The sequence below is a fragment of the Lutra lutra genome, chromosome 2 (assembly GCF_902655055.1).
Source record: "Lutra lutra chromosome 2, mLutLut1.2, whole genome shotgun sequence".
NCBI lineage: Eukaryota > Metazoa > Chordata > Mammalia > Carnivora > Mustelidae > Lutra > Lutra lutra.
In genome coordinates, this window is record NC_062279.1 from 55,731,895 (window position 1) to 55,757,076 (window position 25,182).

Consider the following 25,182-nt stretch of genomic DNA (forward strand, 5'->3'; position numbering starts at 1 on the left):
GGAAAATGGGGGTAATATTGAAGAGGCTACTATGAGGATTGAATGGATTCCCAAGTACGAAATTCTCAGAACAGTGCTTGGCACATGGATGCCATACCGACATCAGCTAGTATTATTGGTGAAGAGGCCGGGCCAGATTTCAGACTCAACAAAGCCACTTACTTGAGGAAGGACGAAGTTGTAAAAACGCTGGCAGCTTCGGGTCCTCCAGTCTGCCCTCTGTGATGGTGAATCAAGAAGGCCCAGACTGGGGAGGGACTGGTCCACGGCCATGTGGCCCTACAGACTACAGACCAGGCCGGCCTTCCTGAGCCCTCGCTCTACGATGACATGAGCCTCCCTGCTTTTAGACCTATGCATCTCACCATCCAATGGTGATGTCGTGACAGGTGTCATAAGATGTGGATGCAAATCCAGGAAGAGAGCTGAACATCTTATCTCCTAAACTAATGTCCAGGGGATGGTGAGCTTTCGGAACCTGCCAGGGAAGGGGGAAAGATGAGGGTTTTGGAGGAGCAGCAGCCTATCTTGTGGGGACTCAGCACATCTGGCCCTGCCCTGGGCCTCGCCTGCCACCTGCACCCCAGTGTCGCTGATGGAAGGGTGCAGGCCTTAGAAGGCTGCCTGCTGGGGATGAGATCACCTCGCAGAGCGGCTTTCCCGCTTCGCTTAGGTTCTGGCGCCACCTTGTGGCCACGCTTTGCACAGGAGCTAAGGCGGACAGAGCTGGCTGGGCTGCCTCAAAGGTCACCTAGACTCACTCAGGATTTTACATGCACCCTCAGTGGCCTCCTGGGAGCTCAAGACTCAGGGATAGAGGAGGAGAGTGCAGGAGCCAGAGAGTGTGGAATTAGGTAGAAGGCACTTCATTGCGAAATCCTGAACTGGATTCTGTGATGTCGCTCCCACTACAGGGTAGGAGGCTGGTTGAGCTGGGGTCTCAGGAGGCATGATTTCCAAATTTGGTTTTAGACTTAATCCTGGTGCACTCTGGACTGCCAGCATCTATTTGCTCATCGGCATGGTGGTAGAGGCTCTGGCTTTGCTCACTCCTACCCTCGTTTCTTCCCATATCTTGCGATATCCGCTCACAGAAGAAATTCAAGGTTGGTTTCTCTGACAGACGTTATAGTTGAGTCAGTGTGTTCTGGGCTCATTGCCTTCCATTTCCATGGCCATGACAGGCACAGGGGCTGGCAACTTGGGGAAAATGGGGTGGAGAGGGCAGATTAAGTGTTCCCTTTGCCCTGGCAGTGCAGACTTAGGTGAATCTGAATACTGATGTTACCTTGGCTTGGGCCCTGGACAATTAGGTTTGGCTCTGCCACAAAGCATTCCTCCACCGTGGGCCACCTTGTAAGGCTGGGAGAAGCAGAGTCTGTGGTCTGAGTGCACCCCTGAAGGAGTATAAATTTGTGATCTGGTCCCTGTGGGAGTCTGTGGCCCATAGTATTGTGTGTTGCAGCTGCCTCATGTGAATAGAGTTCAGTTGTGGGTCATGGAGCCCGCATCTGACCTGTGAGACCCAAGGCACCAAGGCTCCACTGGGCACGTGGCTGTTCAGGGTGTGTGCGGAGCTTCTGGACCCAAAGCTTCAACCTCAGCCAGCGCACCTTTGTCCTCCACTGCTCTGCCTTCCCAGGCCACCATCAGATCTGGCCAAATTGATCCTTCTCTCCACCCTGGATGCTCCCCCATACCCCTCCCAGACTACCTGTGACCCCATCTCCTTACAGCAAGCCCTCCCCTCCCCAAATTTATCTTTGCCATGATTTCATCCAGTTGATCCTCTCCCTCAGACCCCAAATTGTGACACTGCTTTCCTCTCCTTTCTCTCTCTTTCTGTTCCCTCCCACATCTCTCTCTCTGTCTCTCTTTCTGTGTCTCTTCTCTTTGTGTATGTGTTTCTCCCTGCCTGTCTCTGTATCTTTTTCTCTGTTTCTCTGTCTCATTCTCTGTCTCATCTCTCTCTGTCTCTTTGTCTCTGTATCTGTCTCTTTGTATCTCTGTCTCTCTGTCTCAGTCTGTCTCCTTGTCTCTGGATCTCTCTGTCTCACTCTGTCTCTGTATCTCTGTGTCTTTCTGTCTCACTCTCTGTCTCTCTTTCTCTCAGTGACCTTGTAGCTTTCTGACAACATCCCTGCCCTTTTCCCAGCCTCCCTCGGTCCCTTGATTTGCAGAAGATGACTCGTGGGACACACACAGCCCATAAGTCACAGAACCTGAAACAGAACCACAATTCAGTGCTCTGTTTCACTCCAGAGCCTCAGTTTACCAGTGAGTTAAATGGCAATGACCAGATGTGCCCCCCCTAGACCTTGCAGGACTCCAGCAGCAGGCTAACCAGATGCACCTGCTGCCCCCACACCAGCCCCCCCATGGAGCTGCCCTGCCCTTGGCCCTCATCCCCAGCTTTGCCTGCTTTAGTTTCCAGCAGGTTTGTTGCTCTGCTCATCGCAGGGCAAATGTCAGGAGGGAAATACGGTGTCTATCCCAGGGAAGCTGGGTGGGTGTCTTCAGAGATATTGTAGCACAAAGGCTCTTAGGGATCCAGAGAGATAGACACAGTATTACTCATCTGGTTTGGGATCGTGCTCCTCGTTGCCAAGGTGTTTGTCATAAGTCACACCAGTGGTTCAGTAGGGCTGCTCTGTGTCCCACTGCACGGGCCCAGAGTCCCCTGGAGCATTTGTTCATCGGTGGGTCTGGTACATGATTAGCACTCTGGAGAGAGGCCTGCCATTTGAAATTGGAGAGGAACATCTCTTTACTGTTTTGGGTTTTTTTTAAATTAATTATTTTTATTAACATATAATGTGTTATTAGCCCCAGGGGTACAGGTCTGTGAATCATTAGGCTTACATACTTCACAGCATTCACCATAGCACATACCCTCCCCAATGCTCATCACCCAGCCACCCTATCCCTCCCACCCCACCCCCCCAGCAGCCCTCAGTTTGTTTTGTGAGACTAAGAGTCTCTTACGGTTTGTCTCCCTCCCGATATCTCCTTACTGTTTTAAGCTATTTTTACAAATGCATGCTTTTTGAATCTTTGCTTCTAAAGCGTGATCTGTAACATCAATATAAGGTCTTAAGTGACTCCCTGCTCCTCCCATTACTGCCAGAGGGGGGAGATACTGAGCCCCTCTCTGTGACTGGCTTGATGATGCTGTTCCTGAACTTCCTGCAGAAATGGGTGTGGGATGCCTTCACAGTGTTGTGACAGTGCTGTCCCCCCAGGACCCCTCAGCCTGCAAAGACAGGAGTCTTCCTTCTACATTCCATTGGCACTGGGGAGATGGTGTGAACAGTAGACAAGCTTATGGGCTCTTCAAGAGACCGAGAAGACACAAGAAAGGAGCGGGGAGAGAGTGGGAGATGGGGTTGGAGAGGCAGACAGGGTTCCATGAGCCATGAGAGCAGTTCGGATCTTATTCTAAGCATTATGGGAGGCCGTGGGAGGGTTGGAAGAAGAAAGGGCTGACATGATTGCATTTACGATTTTCAAAAAACTGCTGTGTTCTGGGGCAAGAGTGGACACTGAGAGGCCAATTAGGAGGCTCTTGCTGTGATTGAGGCAAGAGGGGTGCTAGTGGAGATGAAGCTGGGGGTGGTGATGGCAACAGAGAGGAGAGAGCGCCTAGCAGCCCAGCTAGGCTGCTGGCTGTGCCTGAGGACCACAGGGACCACACAGTATATCAACCCTGCTCTCTCAACCTTGCTAATTCAGGCTTAGTGTTTTAGAGGGCACATTATACATTACCAGGGGACAGTCAAGGTCACACATGTGGTTCTGTCCTGTTGGCTGTGGCCCTTGGGATGTGATTCATGTTCCTGATCCTAACTAGATCCTGAACCTCACTTTCTTCCTGGCCCTACTAACCTTTCTGGCCCGGGCTCAGCCTCAGAGACCACTGGCTATCTTAGATGGTACCTTTCATCCTCCCCTTCACTGTGGCTTAGAGACAGCTTCTGAAAAATTCAGGTGTAAGTGAGCCACGGGCACCCGGGAGGCGTGTCCACCATGGCTGTTATCTCTCTGATCTCGCCTCCGAGCCCGTGATGCTGACTCTCTTCTCCATGTTGAAGAAGGGTAGCAGGGACACACAGTTGGAGTAATTCATCCAGGTTCCTACAATTGGCAAATAACAGAGCCAGCATTTGAATCCTGAGCCCGTGCCCTCCACCTAATCCCACTTTCTTTGCTGCTTGTTCCTCTCTGACAGAGCAGGGTCAGTACACCAGAATGACTGTGTCCTACGCCACCCTCGGACAGAGGCTCTGTTGCTGGTTCTGTGTCCCCCTAGTGGAAAGCTTGAACTTGCTGTCCAGCAGTCATGGGCCAGCTCCTTATTGTTCCACCATCCAGTTGTGGAGCCCATGCTGGGATGGTGCAGCGGTTCCCTGTCTGTCCTACACGGGAGGGACACCTGCCTGTCACCCAGGACCTTGGCCCCACATGGCCAATAACCTGCGATACTTATTAGGAGATTCACAAATGCCCCTTCCCTTTCCTTCTCCCCCAGAGAGGGGCAGGGCTACATGGCAGAGGGGAAATCCTGATGGAACATTCCCACTGGGGTCCTGAATGTGAGAACGATCACATGTCCTCAGAGCTCACCTGTGATGCATCCCTGGCAGGCCCTGGGAGATCATCTGGTCCCACTCTTCCACTGCTCATTTTGTTTAGATCAGTAAACCGAGGCCAGGAAGGGGAGGACTTGTCTAAGACACCCCTTCCCTGGCGTGCCCATCCCCTCCACCCCCAACTCCTCCACCCCAAAGACTTAGCACCCTGTCTGGGGGCTGGGAAAAAAAACCCTGGTCCAAGCATCTGGAAGACGTCAGAGCGAAGGAGGGGATAGGGGCACAGGCAGTCTTGGTTTTGGGGGATGGGGTGACCCTCCCGCATTCCCTGCCCCTACCCACGCCCTCTGTGCTCTGTCTTGTTCTCTCGGCAGGTATATCCGCACCATGTACCTGGGAATTCAGAGCCAGCGGCAGAAGGAACACCAGCGACGCTTCTACTGGGCTATGATGTATGAATATGCAGACGTCAACATGTTGCGCCTCCTTGAGACCTTCCTGGAGAGCGCCCCCCAACTGGTGCTACAGCTCTGCATAATGATCCAGAAGAACAGCGCTGAGACGCTGCCCTGTGAGTGTCCCCCACACCCCCAACCAAGAGGCTGGGGAAATGACCTTATTGTTGGCTGGGACAGGGCCCTGCCCTCCAGCGGGGGGCCACCTGGTGCCTGCCTCCTGCACACTCAGTACCTGCACACCACGTGAGCATTGCCTGTCCCGATCCCTGAGTCCCTATCATGTGATGCTCACCCAGCCCACACTGAGAGCATGTGAGTGGTACAGGGATTCCCCACACCTGTGTGCAAGCCCGCTGCACCTGCTCATGACCACTATGTTCCTACGAACAGAGCAGAGCCAGGGGCTCAAATGTCCATGGGAGCAGAAGGATGGAGTGCCCTGGGTCTCCCAGTCTGGGGGTAATGGCCCCTTTTCTTTGGTGCTGGCCTGAGCTGAGGTGTTTGCACATCCATGGGCGGGGGGAGATGGACTAGGGATGGCATGTGACAGAAGATTAAATCACGTTAGGCAATGCCAGCAGTTTGGGACATTTTTAAGCTGTGGTGCTCTCGCTTCAAACCCAAGTTTATGTAGCAGCCCCATTTTAAAACATGCTCAAATAGTTTTGTTCTAGTTAGGTAGGAGTGGCAGGACCAGAGCCAAGCACACCCCACCCACTGACCCCACCCTCTTCATGCCCCCTGTGGCCCCAGACGGTCTCCAAGGAGCCCCAGAATCCCCCAGAGCCCAGTCAGACAGCACTGACCTCTACAGCAGTGGAATCCTCTAGGCACCACCTGAGAAGCCCTTTTGAGTTTAGATTATGTGGTCAAGGCAGAGTCTCACACCATCGATGGTCAGACTACAAGTGCCATGGTTGTGTCTCCGAGCATATTTCAAGGGGAACTGGGGCTCAGCAGGGGGGAAGGTCTAGGAGAGGAGGGGCTGAAGGTTGCATCATGTGGGGGACACTTGGAACATTTAATCTGAGGAAGACTTGGGATGCATGAAACCCAACATTTGAAGGGATGTCAGGGGAAAGATGGTCATCCCAAAAAGATGGAGGGAGCTACAGGGAGAGTTATTGATTCAACATGTGGCAGACATTTCAAACAGCAGGAGCCATCCATGATGGAAAGAATGTCTCAAGAGGTAGTGAGTTTGCTGTCACTATGAATATTCAAGCAGAGATGCTGCTGAGAAGACTCGGTCCAGAGGTTCCTGACTCCAGAGGGCATGAGCTTGTATGACCTAGGGTAAGAAGACAGCTGTTCTCCATGCCCCACCTCTCTCTGGCCCCACCTCTGACCCTATGGGTTCTCAGCTCTGGACCCCACAGCTCCTCTAGGTGCGCCAATGGACCCTCAGTGCCACCATGTTCATGAACATCTGCAGAGCACTCTCCATCCATCCAGTGGATGCCCTCTGCTGCCTTACCCCACGTGGTCTGCCGAGGACAGCCAAGCTCTGACCTTCATGGAACAGCTTTGCCTCCTTAACTTTTCCAGATTGGCTGGCCCTTTGCAATCTGCAGTGAACTTGATCCTGACATTCAGAGCTCAGGAACCTAGTCCTGAATCCAACTGTACTGCCAATAGAGTCCCCCACACTCTGGGAACTTGCCTCCCAGATGAAGCCTCCTGCCCACCCCAGTCCAGGACAGTCCTAGCTGGAAATGTCCCCAAGAGAAAGAAGCCTCAGGCCAGCTCCCTCTGTCCCTCAGAACACTGGCGGCAGTCCTCCCTAGCTCTCACAGAAACAAGAAGTCGGGGGGAAGTGGGGAACTCTGAGGAGCAGCACCCACTCTTGGAGGAGGTCTTGCCCAGCCAGTGGCTCCTGGCTGGAGCCAGGGCCCAACCCAAGTCTGCAGCACCAGGGACCTGTCCCGGAGAAGGGCTGGAAAGAGCTAAATAGCTAGCTAGCTCCACGGGGTATCTGGACACTAAGCAAGAAGTCACACTGAGGGCGGCAGGGCTGACAGTCCATCTGGTCTGTCCCTTCTTTTTGGGTAGACTCCCATCCACATGCACACACATACTGCCACTGACATCAGGAAGACTAGGGAACGTGGGGACCCTGTCTTCAGAGTCCAGAGCCAGGCCATCTGCTTGGGCAGTGAACTGGTGTGACTGCCCACGCTGAGGCCCTGGGAGTCCTGTTTCTCCAGACCTTGGAGGAAAGTGTGCAGCATTCAGAGAACACCATTTGTTTCAGGACCAAGGGAATCACTCAGTGATAGATTCTGGAGCAAAACCAGTGTCACAAGGGCTGACACACACGTCCTTGTTCTGCAAGTCATGCTGCTGTGGGGCTTCCTCCCTGGGGAAGCTCCCCTGGCTCTATCCCCCACACACCCGTCTTTTAGAGCCAGCAGATCCCTCAAAGGTCAGGTAAGCATTTCCCCACATTCGTTTGGCAGGTGGAATGGGTGTTTCTCAAGATAGGCTCCCATGGTTAAGTGTATTTGGGAACTGCTGGGCTAAACAAAGGTCAGTGGCAATCTTTGCATTGGACTGTGATTTCTCAAGACCACACTAGGGTCTGCAGCAGTAGCTGGGTTGATGGGAAAGAAGGAAACTCACCAGCACTGAGCACAGACTGCATTGGGTATGGCATTGCCCTCTTACTTAACTGCTCATCACTGGACCATTTTGTTTAGAAACAGATGCCTTCCTTCTCTTTTCCCATAAAAGGCTGTATAAAATGTAGACATATTAAAGAAAATCAGTTTAGGGGCACCTGAGTGGCTCAGTCTGTTAAGTGTCTGCCTTGGGCTACGGTCACGATCCCAGAGTCCTGGGATCAAGCCCCACATTGGGCTCCCTGCTCAGGGGGAAGCCTGCTTCTCCCTCTCCTACTCCCCCTGCTAGTGTTCCCTCTCTCACTGTGTCTCTGTCAAATAAATAATAAAATCTTTAAAAAAATAAAAATAAAGAAAATCAGTTTAAATATTAGAAATTGGAGAGGGAGAAATAAAGTCTGCAAATTTAGAAGGGACATGGTAACCTGGAGTCTTCCAGCCATGGGAATGCTTGCCTCAAGGCAGTGTAGAAAGATGGAGGTGACACCCATCCTATTTGACAGCTCTGACCTTTTGGAAGTTACTGAGCCATTCTGTCCCTCTGTTTTCCTTTCTCTGAAATAGGGATAATATCAGTACCTACCATTATGAACCTTTGATGGCATGACCAATGACCAATGTCATGGTCCACATCTGGCTATTTTGTTGTTGGTGGTGGAGATTTTAACTGTAGATGCACTTTCTGAATTGGACTACAAGCTGTGCTGGTGGGATCCATGGCTAACTGGCTTTGCTTTGGTGGGCTTTGATCACACCTGTCCATCTACACTGTTAATTCTAGTAGGTGGTTAGGAGATCACTGCCATGATCACTTTAGTAGGCGAGTTTTCCATTGATCTTGCCCCGTGCCAACCTCTCCCAACCTTTCCCATCCCCACCTTGTGGTCCTCATGTTGGCTGGCTTAACAGTGCGGTGTGCAGCCTGCAAGACAGATTGTATCCAATTTCCCCAAAAGACCACACACAAGTGAAAAATACAATAATAATCCACAACCATACAAATATTATTCCAGGGTCATGTGAGCACCTCAGTGGGGTCTTCTTTAATCTGATGTTTTGAAAGTTTGAACAAAGGTAAAAATAAAGATATGAAAGGAGCTTATTATGCTGACATGCCATTTATGCCAGTGGTGAGGCTGGTGGTGTCTGCTGAAAGCTTGGCCATATTATAGGCAGTGAGGGGGTTTGGAGAGCAGTTGGCATGGCAGGAAAAGTGAGACCGAGTGTCACTCCCCCCTCTACCACTTACTGACTTTATGGCGTAAGACAAGTTCATTTCCTAACTGGCTTCTGGATCTGTAAAGTGTGAATTGTAAGTACTTTTGGGGGTTGTTGTGAAGGTCTAATGAGCTACACATACACTCCTATGGCAGCTTGTTTGGCATGTGCTGGGTACTTGATGCCATCTGCCATTCAACAAAAATGCATTCATTTGGGTGCCATACCATGTGTGAAGGGGCAACAAGGAACACAACAGATGTAGTCCCTGCCCTCATAGGTCTCCCGTTTCTCTGAGCAGAAAGGACAAAATCAATGAGACCCATGGCATGTGTTAAGTGCTTTGAAGCCAACAAACCTGGTGCTGAGACCTCAGATAATGTGCAGGGGTGGGGTGGGGTGGGGAGAGCCTCCCTTGGGCAGGAGTGTCGGAGAAAGACTCTCCAAAGAGTTGACATTTAGGCTGAGTATAAATGAAGAAAAGCAACCAACTATGGGAAGGGAAGGAACAGCTTCCCAGGCAGTGGAAACAGCATATGCAAATGTCCTGAGGTAGGAAAAGCCTGGCTTGTTCCAGAACGTGAAAAGACCCAGCATAGCTAAGGTTGTTGTTGGTGGTGGAGGTGGGGGAAGGAAGTGATATCAGGGGGAGGATGGGGAAGAAGTCAGGGGCCTGATCAGGCAGGGGCCATGGGGTTCTGCAAGGAGCTTGATTTGATGCCAAGTGCAGTGGAAAGTTACATAGGAAAGCTCTAGGATCAGACCTGCATTTAAAGATAATCCCCCTTTTCTGCTGTTTAGGGAAGAGAGCAGATGCTGAGCCAAGAGATCCAGGGATGAAATTATGGGGGAGAGAGCATTTGGGAAATGATGCTAAGTGCACAAATTTGGGGGCCATTCTGGAAAGTGAACCAATAGGACTTGGTAGAGCTGGTGTCCACAGTATTAGAAGGGTGAGGTGGTGGTTTCTAACTGGGTGTGTTGAGATAGAAGGAACAGGTGGGGGAACAGATTTGGGGCATTGGATCAAGAATTAGCAGCTCTATCACTTTTCCTTACTTCTGCATTTTTTGGACAATTCCAAATGAACATAGGCAGAGGGCAGGGGGTGGGGTGGGACACTTACGCCCTCATAACCTCCAGGTCTGCCTTTTTTATTTAAGCCCACATTGAGGAGTTATCTGATACATGGGGCTCTGATGACCACTTTCTCTTGGTATCACACCACTCCCATTTGTCAGGCACCTGCTGTGGCCCAGGGGGTGTGTTGGGAACATGCTTGCGAAGACATCTGCCCTTCAGGAGTTTATGTCTGGTGCAGTAAATTTTAAATTCCGTGATAGCTGTATGTACAGAGAAGGGATCTGTAACTGCTTCCGGGGGCATGACAGAGGAGGTAGTATTTGATCTAGGTCTTGATGGAGGAATAGGAGCTTGCCTGAAAGGGAAGTTTGGGTGGCTCTTGTGGACAGGGAAACTATAAGTGCCAAGAGATGGGGAGGCCTAGGAGAGCAAGGAGCAGGCAGGGAGTGAGTGGTCATGAGTGCTGAGAACATGGGGTGTATTGTGGTAAGTGTGCGGGGCAGCAGCAACCATGAGGATGTTGCTATCAATGCTGGTTAGGACTTTTGGGGAGCTCAATTATGTGCCAGAGACTAGTTCAAGAGCTTTATATGGACTCGCCCATTAAGGTCCCATGGCAACCCTATGAGTAGATACTTTTTATTATTCCCATTTCATCCCACAGATGATGAAACTGAGGTCTAGAGACTTTAAGTAACAGCATGAGGCAGCCACCAGGCTTGTAACTGATACAGCAGGATCTTTGTCTGCATGGTTGGGCTCCAGTGGCTGTGTCCTAAGCAGGGATGGTTGTGTCTGAGTCTTGAAGAGACAGACTTAGGTGGGTTCTGCAGGAAGTGGTTACTAATGCAGGGAGGGAGCAGAGGCTGAGATGCCCTGTGGACCCATCAGCTCCAGTGTGTGTGTGTGTGTGTGTGTGTGTGTGTGTGTGTGTGTGTGTGTGTATCTTAGATGCAATTATACTGACAAGGTCAGAAGATGAGGCTTCTGCTTCTTGTCCCTGAAATCTCTGTCCAGAGATTGGCTTTTTGAAAATATTCTTAGTTTTCCAAAGTATTTTGTGCAAGCCACCTCTGCTAAGCATACAGGGAGAAGCCTTGCTGTCTCCCTATGGAGCTAAGCTTGGCTGACCAAGGGGTGAGGATAGGGGACCCTCTTGCTCCCCTAAACACATATTAGTGATAAAGACACATAGCCTTTTAACTGGCCTTTCCTTGGGGTTAGTTTCTATTCCGACCCTGGAGACCAAGAGAGTTTGGCCGGACACAAGTGGGTTGCTTACCCGGTTAGTGAGAGATTTGGTAACCCCCACTTCCATATGGTGCAAGTGCCTTCTGTCTTCTTAGGTCGCTCTAGGAATCCTCAGAGAAAATTCCAGGCATCCCCAGATACCCTCTGAGCCAGATGTGTTCCCCTTGATCCTCTAATTCAGATAGAGGGCAATACTGGAAGCCCCTAGATAGAACCAGAAACTCCAGATGACCACAAGGGCTGAGGCTGGAACTTGAAGGTAGAGCCACCTCCGAGCACAGAACCACTCCTGCTCAGGGAGCACCCACAGGAGACATGCTTCTCCCGAGGGCAAGTGGTTCTCTCAGAGAGGATCAAAAGCAGATCTGACTTGTTCTCACAGGTGACACTCCACCATGCAAAACTTTATAGGTGCCCCAGTACCCTATGAGTGGCAGTCAGGCAGATGCTGGCAGAGGTCCACCTAAAGGCACCTCTGATGTCGAAACACTTGAATCTCACAACTTCAGTGTCCAAAGGGATTTAAAGCAATGGGGCCTTTGAACTGAAGAGGTTGACTAGGCTGTCTAACCCACCCTCCTTGTTTAACATGTGGGAAGCTGAAGCACAGAGGGGTAAGTTGCCCAAGGTCACACAGTAAGGAAGGCTCTCAGAAGAAGCTCTTCTTCCTGCCGCACCAGGCCTGCGGCTGAGATGATAGAATGGCATCTACAGCCTGGAGTTCAAATACCAAGCTTCACCCAGGTAGTTCTTCCTGCCCCCCAACCTAGCCATCAGTAACCACCATATCCAGCACCAAAGTTACATAAAACTGGCATCTTTACTAAGATGAGGAAGCATGAGAAGTATTAAACCCTGCCTTCAGACACTGAGTTCTAAGATCTAATTAGGGCCTTTGCTTTCTGTGTCTTTGGTGTCAACCTCCCTAATAGTCTTCTTTCTTAACTTCACTTGCTGGGTCCTCTTGCATCAAAGCCTCTCCAGCGCCTTGCACTTTACCTTCACATTGTACTTCTTTTTCTAGCCAGAGCCCTGACAGCATCCAAGTGATTCACAAAGGCACGTTTCTCCGCTCCTTTTGAGCTAAACTGTCTGTGCTTTTGTCTTCAGCTGTCAGCCCCCAAAGCCCTTCCTCCCTTCCCTAGTGAGGACAAAATTCATCCTGGAGGAAACTTCTTGGACATCCATCTCCTTGGTCAGCTTACCCTCCCATGTGAGGTCAAGAGAGAGCCCCCTCCCGGTCTGGGCTCTCAGGAAAAGGGAAGGCCCAGGGTCTCTTTCCAGTCCTGCTCCTATGGACATTAGCTGTCACTCTCAGTGTCTGGGACACAAAAATTAATTCCTTGACCATTTAGGATTCTGGTTAAAAGATGAAGCTGCCACGTGGAAAATGATGGTAATCTGGTCATGTGACCCAAAGGTGACAGATCTGAGCACCAAAGCTATGAATTTCCCACTCAGTTTTCTCATTACCAAGAAGTAAAACTTGCCATTAAAACAGCCAGTCTGGGGGCATCTGGGTGGTGCAGCCGGCTGAGCATCTGACTCTTGGTTTTGGCTCGAGTCATGATCTCATGGTAGTGGGATCGAGGCTCTCATCAGGCTCCACGCTCAGTATGGAGTCAGCTTCAGATTCTTTCTCCCCTACCTCTGTCCCTCCCTGCTTGAATTCATGCTCTTTCTCTCTCCTGCAAGTAAATAAAGTCTTAAAACACACACACACACACACAATTGATTCATTGCATTCGTTGCAGGTAACGAATCACTCGTCCAGAGTCACAGGGAGCCTCCATGCTCCCCCAGTCCTTACCAGTGGACAGAGCCCTTCTCACTAGTTCACTCCCTTGCTGAGCTGGAGTCGCCCATCTCCAAGAGCTGCTCCAGGGTTTCAGACCAAGTCGGTACAGAGGTCTTCCAGCCTTCGATGTCAATTTCCAGGCTGCGTATCACTTGTCTGTGGCTTAGCTGGGAGCAGGTAAAGAAAGGAAAAGATGTGCAATCCTCTGTTCCCTCCTTTCTCCTGGCCATCTGTATCTTCCTCACCTATAACCAAAAGGTAGAGAGGTGCACAGGCATGACTGCCTTCTCCGGCTGGAACACAGACTTGGCCTCTCCCATTTCCCCCATGGTGGTGGGAGTAGCCAGTGCTTTCCCCCTCTCTCCAGCTCTGTTTCCTGTGTTGTCGAGCTCTGAGGCATCACCCTCCTTCTTTCCTATGCGACAGCTACTTGCATCTGCGCACAGTGTTCCCTGACCAGCCAACTCCAAGGTACAGTCCTACTTCAGCTACCCATGGCTGCTTGTTCAACAGCACTTTAAAACCGTATACTTTTAAACAGAATTTGCAAGAATTTTCAGCAGAGACCTCCACTCTTCCTGTGCACGTTCCAGCTTAATCTGCACATGGTTCAGAGGCCCTGGCTGAGATGGCCCCTAACAACTGGCAAAAGGAAAGAGAGGCAGGATTCTTTTCTCTATTTTTAATCATAGTAGGAATACTACATGTGAAATCCAGCCTCTTAAACTCAAATTTTCAAGTGCAAAAAAAAAAAAAAAATACAGGATGTGCATACAAAGGAGACTTCTTAAAACAGCAGTACAAATATGAGAAAGGCAAGCTAGATCGATTTCATTATATTACCACTAATGGAACAGCAATTGGCCAAACTGGAAATGTTTGTGCGTCCAATGCCCAAACACAGAGGGCCATCCAGACAAGGCTTCCTGAGCTTGCACAGGCTGTCCAGGACCATCTTGCAGGGAAATGCATATTCAGAAGCCTGAACAGTAACTGTAATGGGGCCCCTTGTTCACTTATTTGGTAACTGTTTATTAAGCACCTATAATGTGCCAAGCAGGGTTCTAGGAGCTGGGAGCAGATAGAGTCATAGAGAAAACAGAGAGAAGAAAGCCCTGCCCTCACAGAGCTTACAGTTCTTCCAGGGAGAGGCAAACAAGGAACAAAACAATTATCTGGTTTTCTGTGTTAACAGATGAGAGGCTCTCAGGAGAACGATGAAACTGGGAAGAGAGAGGGGAGGGGAGCAGAGCTGTGGGCAGTTTTCAGTAAGGCGGCTGGGAAAGGTTTCCTGGACAAGGTGACCTCTGAGCAAAGATGTGAGGATGGGAGGGAGCCAGCCATGCAGATTTTGGAAGCAAGTGTGCCAAGAAGAGAGGACAGCCGAGAGCAAGGCCTTGAGCTGAGAGAATGCCTCCGGTGTCTGAGGAGTGGCAGGGAGGCTGTGATGGGTCTCTCGGCTGCTTCCGTAGCTTAGCCTGGCCTAGTGGTCTTGCTAACATTTATTTTTTAAATAGCTTTATTGAGATACAATTTACATACCATTCAATTCATCCATTTGAAATGTACAAGTCACTGGCTTTATTTTTTTTTAAATTTTATTTAGTTATTTATTTATTTGAGAGGCAGAGAGAGAGTGCACGTACATGAGCTGGGGGAGGGAGAAGCAGACTCCCCACTGAGCAGGGAGCCTGATGCAGGGCTTGATCCCAGGACTCTGGAATCATGACCTGAGCTGAAGGCAGATGCTTAACCGCCTGAGCCACCCAGGCGCCCCAAGTCACTGGTTTAGTATATTTGCAGAGTTGTTACTATCACTACAATTCATCTGAGAACATTTTCTTTGCCCCACAAAGACACTTCGCCCCTCTTAGAGCTGCTCTCCTGTAAGGTATTCCTCCAGCTTCCCTGCAGAGGGCAAAGGCTGGCAGAAGGAGCACTGGGTGGGGAGTCTGCTGTGCTAGAATGCCCTGCTGGATTCCGGTCAGATCCCTGCAACCTCATCTTCTCTGGGCCTGGCTACTATGAATGAGGATAGGAAGGACCCCTGAAGACCCTTTCAGCCCTGATAGCTTATGACTCTAAGGAAGAGAAGTAGGGGGGAAATCTCAGTGAAATTGGGGCAGTAGTGATCTTTAATTAGCCTTGACATTCACATTAGAGATGATCACGGGAACTTGGAGCTCTAGGAAAGACTGCAGTGAAAAGATCTTCAAAAGATCTTTTCTATTCCTTAAGATTCCCAAGGAAAGAAAGTCTGAGAGCTCCATGAACAATGCCTTCCTGGGTCTCACATGTCTTACCACTGGGGAGGGGAACAGAAGGGCAGAGACCCCGGGGAAGGAAACCCTGGGAGGTGACCCCCCTCGGCTGTTCCACATCCTGTGTGGAATCGCCTTCTCTGAGGGCCTCAACTTGTTCATCTGTAAAACTTACCCCAGGGCCCCATTTGATTCCAGACCCAGCTGGAGGTGTGGGGCTGATCAGGACATCATGAGGAGTTCTAGGGTGTGGCATTCACTCTAGGGCCAACCTGAGGTAAGGATGGGTCCAAAGCTGACCAGAGGAGAACTGAGACCTCAATGAATTCTAGACCCTCTTGGGTGTTCAGGCACCACATGCCCCAGGCTGCCTGCCAGACCCTAGAGCTAAGAAGGCTGCTGGCTGGAAAATCTGTCCCCCTGTGACAAACCTGGGGTTCCCCATGTTCCTTTCATCCTTCAGCCTTCACCAGTGACAGCCCAGAGCTTTGAGTCCTTTTCTGCTTGTCTGCATGTTGGTGTCCTGGGACCGTCCCCTTGAAGAAAAGTTGCTGTGTCCTGTTTGGCCCTGTAGAAAGCTCCCAGTGTGGAACTCCCATGCCTGGCTTCATACACCTGCTCTGCAGCCTCTCCAACAAGGTCTTCACCTCTTTGAGCCTCAGGGTTCCCATTTGTAGAGCACAGCTAATAACTCCTGCCTCAGTGGGGTTTTGTCAGGAGTAAGTGAAATGCATTTGTTCTCCGCACATGGGAGGCCCTCCAACAATGGAGGCTGGTATTTCCACTGCCAGCCAAGGAAGGTACACACTGCTGCCATCCTCAGCAAGGCTCTGATGGGACGCCATTTTCCTTGGAAGGCTTTTCTCGACTAGGGCCATTGACCACTGAGAAGTTGAGCTCAGGGGCCAGGACCACTCCAGGGTCAGCCCCACACGGGCACACAGCCACTCACCTGCTCAGCAGTCCTGCTTTTCTGCTCACCTGATGGGACTAAACAGTATCTGAGACCCGCCCATGCTCCTTGCCCTTCCTGAGCTTCTGTCACAGCTCCATCTGGAAGCATGGCTAGCACAGTTGAGCGGAGAGCAGTGGCCATGAGGCCAGAATGCCCACAGTCCAGTTCTAGTTAATCAAGGTCAGTCGTCTTCAGGGCCTTGGTGGTGGCCCCAGGTAAGGGAACCCAAGACCATTTTGGCTGGCAGAATTTCTAGGGCTTTGACAACCATATCACATCCCACTCCATGGGAGACAGGATCCACTCTGACTCCCAGCCTTTTAAGAAGATTTTATGAGCTTGGGGTGCCAGGGTGGCATAGTTGGTTGAGCTTCTGATTCTTGGTTTTGGTTCAGACCATGGTCTCAGGGTCGTGAAATTGAGCCTCACATCAGGCACCGTGCTTGAGTAGTGTAGTGTCTGCTTGAGTTTCTCTCTCCCTCACCTTCTCCTCTCCCACCCATGCTCTCTCTCTCTCTCAAATAAACAAGTCTTCAAAGAGAAGATTTTATCAGCTTCTAAATGATTGTAACTTTCCAAGTCCCCTCCTACACAAAGCCCGCAAGCCCTGAATCATCACATTTCTGAAGGGGCAGGAGACAGGATGAGGAGGATGCAGTGAATTTTGCTTTTGCCTCTAGAGGTATGGTCTCATCCTATATTATTCCAAACAGGCCAGAAACAGCATCTTGACATCCCATGGCAAAACTCAAAAACTTGAAGCCTAGATTTTACTAACCCAAAACAGAGGAAAAGCAATGCCGGGAAGCTGAGCAGAGCAGTCTCTCAAAGCCATTCCCCCTCCAAGTTGAGGCTTTCTGCTCCCTCTGACTTGACTGCTAATCCATTTCACTATCAGTAATATTGAAACTTAAGACGAACTAGTGCACATGAGGCATTTTAGAATTTCTAGAGCACTTTGACCTCTGTCGTGAAGCTCAGGATTGTTGACATGACCATCATGAAGGCACACATTTGGCACCACAAAATACTCAATGAGTATTCAGTATGTATCTATACACTATGTATATTCATTCTCTCTATATAGATGTATGGGTAGACACACACTATGTAGAGGTATATGAATATATTGTATAGTATGTATATATATCAAAGATGTGCCTATATGTTTTATACTCATAATTCATTAAATATTCCAAATCCACATCTTTAGCCAAGGTTCACAAACAGGAAAATAAGGCCAGATCTGTTTGTACCAAGGCCTCTGTCCTTTCCAGGGCATCTCAACCTGGGTTAAAATGCACTCACTCTGGGAGCATCAGGGTTTTGAGCCTGGTTGGCCATTTGCTCCTCAAGGAGAAGGGATTTACTGGAACTTTCCAGTGAGAGCAGATGGCCTTCTTCACTGTGTGCTCCAGGCCAGCCAGGATCCAGGCGTCTGTGAGTCCTGCACCATGCCAGATGAGTGGTTGACATTTGTTCTAGAATCTCTAAAGTTTGTCTTTCTCCAGCTGGCTGTGAAGATAGTATTTTGATAGCTCTGATAGCATCTTAGAAAGAGGAGACAAGCTAACAGAGGGCTGGCTTTAGTTTTCCTCTGTTGGGTCCTTTAAATATCAGTGCTTGACCTTGAAGCTCCTCAAGGGAAGCGCTGTTACCTTACTGTGTTATCCACCATGTCCTCAGAGCAGCCGTGAGCCCCTGATGTGTGCTGCTCAGAAGAGACGCATCCTGCAGATATCAGACCCCAGAGATGCTATTCCCACAGCTTCTCCTGATGTCACACTGTGTCTGCACCCCACAGGCCTCTTCAAGGATAGTCACTCCTCAGGAAGAACTCTTTAGAAAGCTTCAATCTCCAGCTATTAGACACACCCACGTTCCTGGTTTGGTTTTTGACTTACTGAAAATATTGAGGAAGTAGGAATACCCAACCACAGGGCTTCTTAACCTCATCATTAAAAGATCTGGGGCTGTGGAGCGGGGACTGTCCTGTGCATTATAGAAAGTTTAACAACACCCTTGGCCCCTACCCACTAAACACCAGTAGCACTCACACCTGGTGTTATGACATTACCTAATGTCCCCGGTGAGGGTGAGGGCAAAAAAGTTGAGGACTTTTGCTCTGCTGTTAAATGGATGATGTTGCGTGTTGTGGGCTGAATCTGGCCCCCTCTCGAGGGGTTGGTTTGCATGGGAAAGACACCCATTTCTTGCTCTTCCTTGGAGGGTCAGCAGGGCGCCAGAGTCAAAGCAGGAGAATAAAAGGACATGCTTGATGCAGTAACCTCGGGCACATCCTCTTACCTCCTTGAGCCTTGGTTTTCTCGTGTGTAAAATGGGTCGCCAATAAGACATTTCAAGGGATTATTGTCAGGACTAAATGAAGTAACACAAGCAAAGTATGTGGTATAATGCCTGATACATAGGGAAAAATAAATGTTAGTTCGTCTTCATTTGTCTCTTCTACCCTCGAGGATTTCTTCCTGACGGACAAGGGCATACATGTTTGCTCCCAGGGAATTGCCCTGTCCCACATTAAGGGCTAGAGGTGGGCGGTTGTGATGACCAATGGGGTCACTGGCCCCTTTCCCTATGGGCTCACTTGGGAATCAGATACCTATGGGCTTTCTTTAATGAGAAAAATACCCATGCAATTTTTTTTTAACCCGCGCAATTTTGTGCATAGTTTCAGACCAAATGGATGCCCTTGGAATGTATCTACCTCAAAAAAAAAAAAAAAAAAAAAGGAAGGAAGTAAAAGTAAAAGTCTACCAAGGTGGTAGGGGAAAGGCTAAGGTAAAAAACAAAGCATGGAAAGTGGGAGGAGACATGGGGCGGGGAGAGGTGGGGGAGGGGTGTCAGTTTTTTAGTGTGGCCGTGAGGGATGCCAGCTGGGAAGCTGGTCTCTGAGTCCAGGGCTCAGTGAAGCACTTGGATATCTGAGGGAAGGGTGTTTGAGGCAGAGGAAGAGCAAGTGCTTATGCCCTGAGTTGGGAGGGAGCCTGGAGCACATCTGGGGCTGAGGGAGTGCCAGGAACTGGAGGGAGGTGATGACTAGCACCCCAGACCCCTGGCAAGGGGCTGGGTCCTGTAGGGCCTTGCATAAAAGCCTGACACCATGAAAGGAACTTAGATCTACACCCACTGGGAAGGGAGTTACTGAAGGGCATGAGCAGGGAACTGACAGATTACACTTGTTACTCCCAGGCAGTATTATGGGGGGCCCTGAAGGCCCTTGAAAGGACCCACCATGGTGTTAACCCTGAACAAGATGACACATCAGTCAGGAGAGGCTGGCCATGCCACGATGTGGAATACTCAAACAATTCTGGTGCCTTAAAACCAGAAATGATTCACTTACTGCTGGTGGCATGTCTGTCACAGGTCACTGGTGAAGCAGCTTGTTCTTGGAGCATGGGAGAGCATGGCCTTCTGCCTGGAAGTGACACACGTATTTGTGCTCATGTGTCCCTGGTCAGAGCCAGTCACAGACCTCACTTGAGTTCAACAGAGCAGGAATGCATATCCTCCCATGGGAAAGGCACAGAAAATCAGTGACCATGGGCAGCCCACCATGTCTGGGAGGCCACACAGCAGGGCATACTGTAGCTTAGTCAATTTGGCTGGATTGTGAATAGACTTTTGGGACAAGAGCAGATGCAGGGAAATGAGCTAGGAGGCCATTCCAGCAGCCCAGGCAAGGGAGATAGAGGAGAGATATGCTTCCACACATACTGGGTGCTCAGGGCCTTCCAGGGGTGGGTCCTCAGTTTGGCAGGCCCACAAATTTGACTTTGTCAGTGCTCACAGAGAGGATCAGAGGGCTGCCACACAGTAACCAAACTGATAAGGAATTGATATATAAATCTGAATGCTAATTCATTAATCTGTGGTTTTGGGTGAGGAGACACACTTCCCCTAGTGTTCACGAAAGGGCTCTGAGTTTGGAAGCTAGGCAGGCCTGCATTCAAACCCTTCTGTGATTTCTTAACTACTTAATAATGGAAAAGCTTGTTAGCCTGTGAGCCTTAGTCTCTCCATCTTCAAATAAGCCCGTTACTTCAGATAAATTTTCAGGGAAGAATAACTGAGTTACTCTGTGTCACGTACTCAGCCTAGAGTCTGGGCTATGGTAGCTGTTCAGTAGAGAAGAGAGATCATTATTATTGAATTTTTATTAGCGATTAGCAGATAATGATCAGCCTGGATACAGAGCCAATAAAGAGATATTTGCAAAAACTGTGGGAAGATGACATTCTACAACACAGACTACCTGTGTAGTGGCCAAATTCTGTTCCCCTTGATCCATCTCCCTGATGTTAAAGAGCTTTTTATTCAGGGTATGGTATAGTTTCTCAGATGTCAGCTTTCCTGAGACCTTCCAGTCTTCCCGCCCTCTGTTTATACCAGGCCACTTCAACTGCCCTTGGGTTTTTCCACATTGACTCAGACACACACATTTGTCTGTCCCAAGGGTGCCATCCACAGATGGTGGATGCCATTTTCTGTTTGGACCCTCACTAAGGGTCAGTCAGGAAATATCAAGGGTGTCTTAAGGTTACCCTATGTGGTAACCTCCTGTGGGGATCACACCCTCTCCAAACACAGAAATGTGACCAAAATGAGGATGTCAAAGCTTGCAAAAGCCTGAGGGTCAAAGAAGACTGTCAGACCATCAATGATTTACTATGAGCATATTGTTAGTGAAAGTTTAAAAGGGGGATTGGTTTCTTTGTTGCTTTCACATCAAACTTACTAAGTATTATTCTGACTGATCGCCAATAGTGTGTTGCTTTGCCTAGAAATATGGTGTTGGAATATGGAGGACAGCCTTATGGCTAATTTGCAATGAGGCCCACTAAATTTTTCAAGAAGGATAGTAGATCCTGACAAGTGGTGTGCTGGTAAATGCTTACAACCAGCTCTTAGCAGAATTGGGGACCCCCTGATTTGTTAAAGTAGGAATTTGTAAATATTTCCACCACACCTATTTCAAGCCCCCAACTTGACATTGGCTAGCCCACAAAATTCTTGTAAATTTCACAGTTGGATCTCACAAGCTGGCTCAGGCACATCGATCATGGATGAGGAGTGAGGTAATCCCAGGTTCCGTTGTTAGCTCTCTTGCTTACTACCCGTGTAACTTTGGCCAAATTACTCAACATCTTTGGGCCTGGCTCATAGGTGGCATCTGTGATGCTTGTTTCCTTCTCCTCATTGCCTGAATGGGAAAGTAACTTTGTACCAGGTGCTCCCTTGTTGTGTCTCCTGGGTGGAGGTGAGGACAGGAGACAGGCAGGAATCTTTCAAGAACTGTGCACACAGCTGCTATGTCTTCTTCCTGGGAGCATTTCCAAGAAGAGACTGAGATTTTTAAAAAATGTTGGAAGATAGGGGAAGTCGGATGGGGGAAAGTGAAGAATCACCCAGATACCAGGAGCTCAATGTGAGGAAAATACACAAGGATGATTTGAAGAATAGATGGTTGAGTTCCCCTAATATTAGCTTTAGGGAAGAGGTGAGAGTTGAAAGAGGGAGATGTTGACCTTGACATGCATGTAGACAAATAGCCAATTGAGCATGTTTCTTGGCTTGGGGAATCTCTACGGATACCATACCATACAAATTAGGTGAGTATGTAATTTCAGAACGTGGCTACGGCCACATTGAAGTCTTTCAACTTCAGGTTCAGTTTCCTTACCTGAAAAATGGGGATAACAGCCCAGCAAAGAAAGGATGGCATAAGTAGGGCAGTAGCTAATGGTCAAGTGTGAGGAAGAACAAAGTGGATCTGGATGCCAAATGTCACACAGTGTCAGGAGAGACAGGCCATCTACACTGTACATGAAGGAATTGGTTGAGGACTTCAAAGAGAGCTCTCCATGGGGGCTGGGTTCAGGAGTAAAGGGGAGGCAGGGGAGTTAAGGGAGCAAGGAGATTACCCTTGAGAAGTTTGGAGGAGAAGAGACAAAGGGAGATGGGATCTCACTAGCGGAAGGTGCGGGGGTCCAGGGACGATCTAGTCTTTGTAAGACCAGAACTTGACTGTGGTTATATGCTGATGTGAGGGAGCCACTGGAGAGGGAGCTGGGAGTCTGCACAGCTGACTCTTCCTACCCTGCTCCACCTTGTGCTCAGTGCCCCATCGAATCCCTCATCCAAGTGTTTTTCCAACATGTAATTTAGTGGTGGTACTAAGACCTTGTGATAGAAAGGTGGGGGACAGCAGCTGGTAACAGAGCTGGGCGTGCACATACCACTCCGCAGAACAAGGTCCTGCTGTTAACCTCATGTCATGGCCATCTCTAGATACCCCTGGGGGTTCTCAGGATACTCCTCAAACCCACATGTTGCATTCTCCCCATGAGATACCGTAGTGTCTGGTTTCTCCTTCAGCTTCCCTTTCTGCTGGTGTGTTGGAGCTCCCACTTGCTGGCTCCTTGGTGCAGCCCTGCCGTGGTCATGGCCCTGCTTTGGGCTTGTCATATCTCAGCTTCCCTACGACTGTACCCTGATCCCTCCCACTGCATTGTATCTTTCCTTCGGATTCTTCCATTTCATCTCCCCCTTGCCCTCCAATTTTAGAGTCCCGTCCTTCCCCAGACACCATGTTGCTATGCTTCTCAAACAATGGGATATCCACACTCACATTTTTTTGTTTTGTTCCCCAACTGGCAACAGTTCAGCTGAGAGTGATCCTTGGATATTGCACTAGCACCACCAAATTTCCTGATGGCTACTGCTCCTCGGTAAGGGGTGTCCAACTGCAGATTGTGGCCCCTCGTGCTCTGTTACATTAGTCATAGATATGGCCATTCCATTTCTGGAAATCTTAAACCCTGGGTCCAGTGATCAGAACCTGAGGGCCCCTCTCCTGAGCTTTTCTCAAGGGGAGTGACCCCCGAGGAGTCTCTAGCTGGAGACTCCAGCATCTTCCCAGCTGGTGAGGCTGGGCTGTGGGCCAGCTGTAAGCCCTGCCTCCTGGTCTGCACAAGGAAAAGTGAGCAAGCCATGAAGGTCACTGCCCAGAACTTGTCACAGCTGAACGTGAAGTGTTTAACAATTTCCAGTCTGATCTTTGGAATATAGAAAGCGATTGAGCCATAGTGGGAGCAAATCGTAAATGCTCCCAGGCCTGTCTGAGAATCTCACAGTGGGCCACAAGTCCTCTTCCGAAGCCAGTACCCCAGGCTTGGGTCTTGGCCAGGATAATGCATTGACTTTTGGGTTGATCTCAGGCATGACAGAAATCTTCCGAGTGAGCCACAGTAGTGAGGGAAAACCTTGCCTTCTTCCCTCTAGAATGGAATACACTGCAGGCCTTTGAAGATTAATCACTTGACAGAGGCAAACCGATCTCAGTTAATTCTACTGGAGTCACCTCTTTCCTTGTGGCTTGAGTGATACTCTCCTGAGGAAGGTGGACTAGAAGGCAAATTTGGTTTGTAGCTCCAAAATCAAGGGCCTCTCTCAGATACCCAGTCCCCTCAGCAAAAGATTCAAATCCTCCATACTCAAAATGCCTCGACTTTCTTTCCTCTCCTCTCACCTGGCCTCTTCTAAGGCCATGTCTAGGGGGCCTGTTAGTATAGCAGTTGCTTTCAGGGCCCCTGGAGTCAGACTCTGAGTTTGAATCCTGACTCTACTTCCTGATGGACATATGATTTCTGAAAAATATCTAAAGTTTCTTCTTCTAAAAAATGGGAATTAGAGCACTGTACTAGTTTGCTAGGGCTGCTGTGATGAAGTAGTACAGACTGAGTGGCTAAAAACACAGACCTTTATTTCCTTGCTGTTACGGAGGCTGGAAGTCTAAGATCAAGGCAGAGGCAGGATTGACATCTCTGGAGGCCTCTCTCGTTGGCTTGCAGATGACTGCCTTCTCCTGTGTCCTCACGTGGTCTTTCCTCTGTGTGAGTGCATCCCTGGTATCTCTGTGTATCCAAATCCCCTTTTCTTATACGAGCAAAGTCAGATTGGATTAGGGTCCTCTCTAATTATGTCATTTAACTTAATCACCCTTTTAAAGACCCTTTTTCCAAATAAAGTCCCATTCTGAGGCCCTAGGGACTATAGCTTCAACATATGAACTTTTTTGGTGGGAAGAATGACACAGTTCAGCCCGTAGTAAGTACCTACATCACAAGGTTCTCCTAAACAAGATAATGCATATACATGCTCAGTGAATCATGCGGTGTTCTCTGGGACAGTCAACTACTCTGTGGGGAACACATTCATCTGGGGCACACTCTCCCCTGCCCCAGTTGAGCCCCCAATTAGCTGGCTGCCCTGAAGCACCTTCTGCTGACAGTCCTTTGAGGACAAGATGCACTTACAGTCCTGTGGTGGGGGAGGCCACAGGTTTTGTCCAGGGAAATGATGCAAAGGTGGCAAATCATGGGACATTTGATCCATTGACCAAGCATAACAAGTGTGCCAATGTCATAGGTGGGATCCAGACAAGTTTCCTGGAGGCGAGTTGAAAACAAATGTATCATCTAATGCCCGGTACCACTGGTTCTTGAGGCCCCGGAGGGCAAGTGTTACCCTCTGTTGAACATCCAGTGAGAAACCCAACTCCAAAATGGGATCTAAAGTGGGCCTGGTATTTTGGTCTCCACTGTAGGATGTACTCAGCCCTTCAGCAGCACTAACTCTGGACCCCCTAAAATGTGTCTACAACTTTGCATAGAACAGGGAGTTCTTTGGTGAATGTGGTGAATTAGAATTAGTCCCCTCCAGACATTCCTCCCTCCCCATAGGATCATCTCTGTTGATGTTGCTGGCAGAGTGAGTGGAGCAGGTTTAACATGGCATGATGTCCCCACTCATATTCCTTCCTGTCCCTGCTCACCCTGCCCTGGCTCTGAGAAGAGGCCCCAGATAAATGCACTTTTTCCAGTCCTGGACAGGGCCTCTGCCCTGGTCACCTTGTACACAGGGCA

The 25,182-nt window shown here is 49.4% G+C and overlaps 1 protein-coding gene across 1 annotated transcript in view; it reads left to right on the plus strand.

Moving 5' to 3' along the window:
* The window catches only part of XKR6 (XK related 6), a 296,537-nt gene that overhangs the window by 265,322 nt on the left and 6,033 nt on the right, over positions 1 to 25,182 (plus strand). The window contains exon 2 of the mRNA XM_047717459.1: positions 4,964 to 5,160. Within this exon, the coding sequence (XP_047573415.1) occupies positions 4,964 to 5,160 (197 nt within the window). The remainder of the gene's footprint in view (positions 1 to 4,963; positions 5,161 to 25,182) is intronic.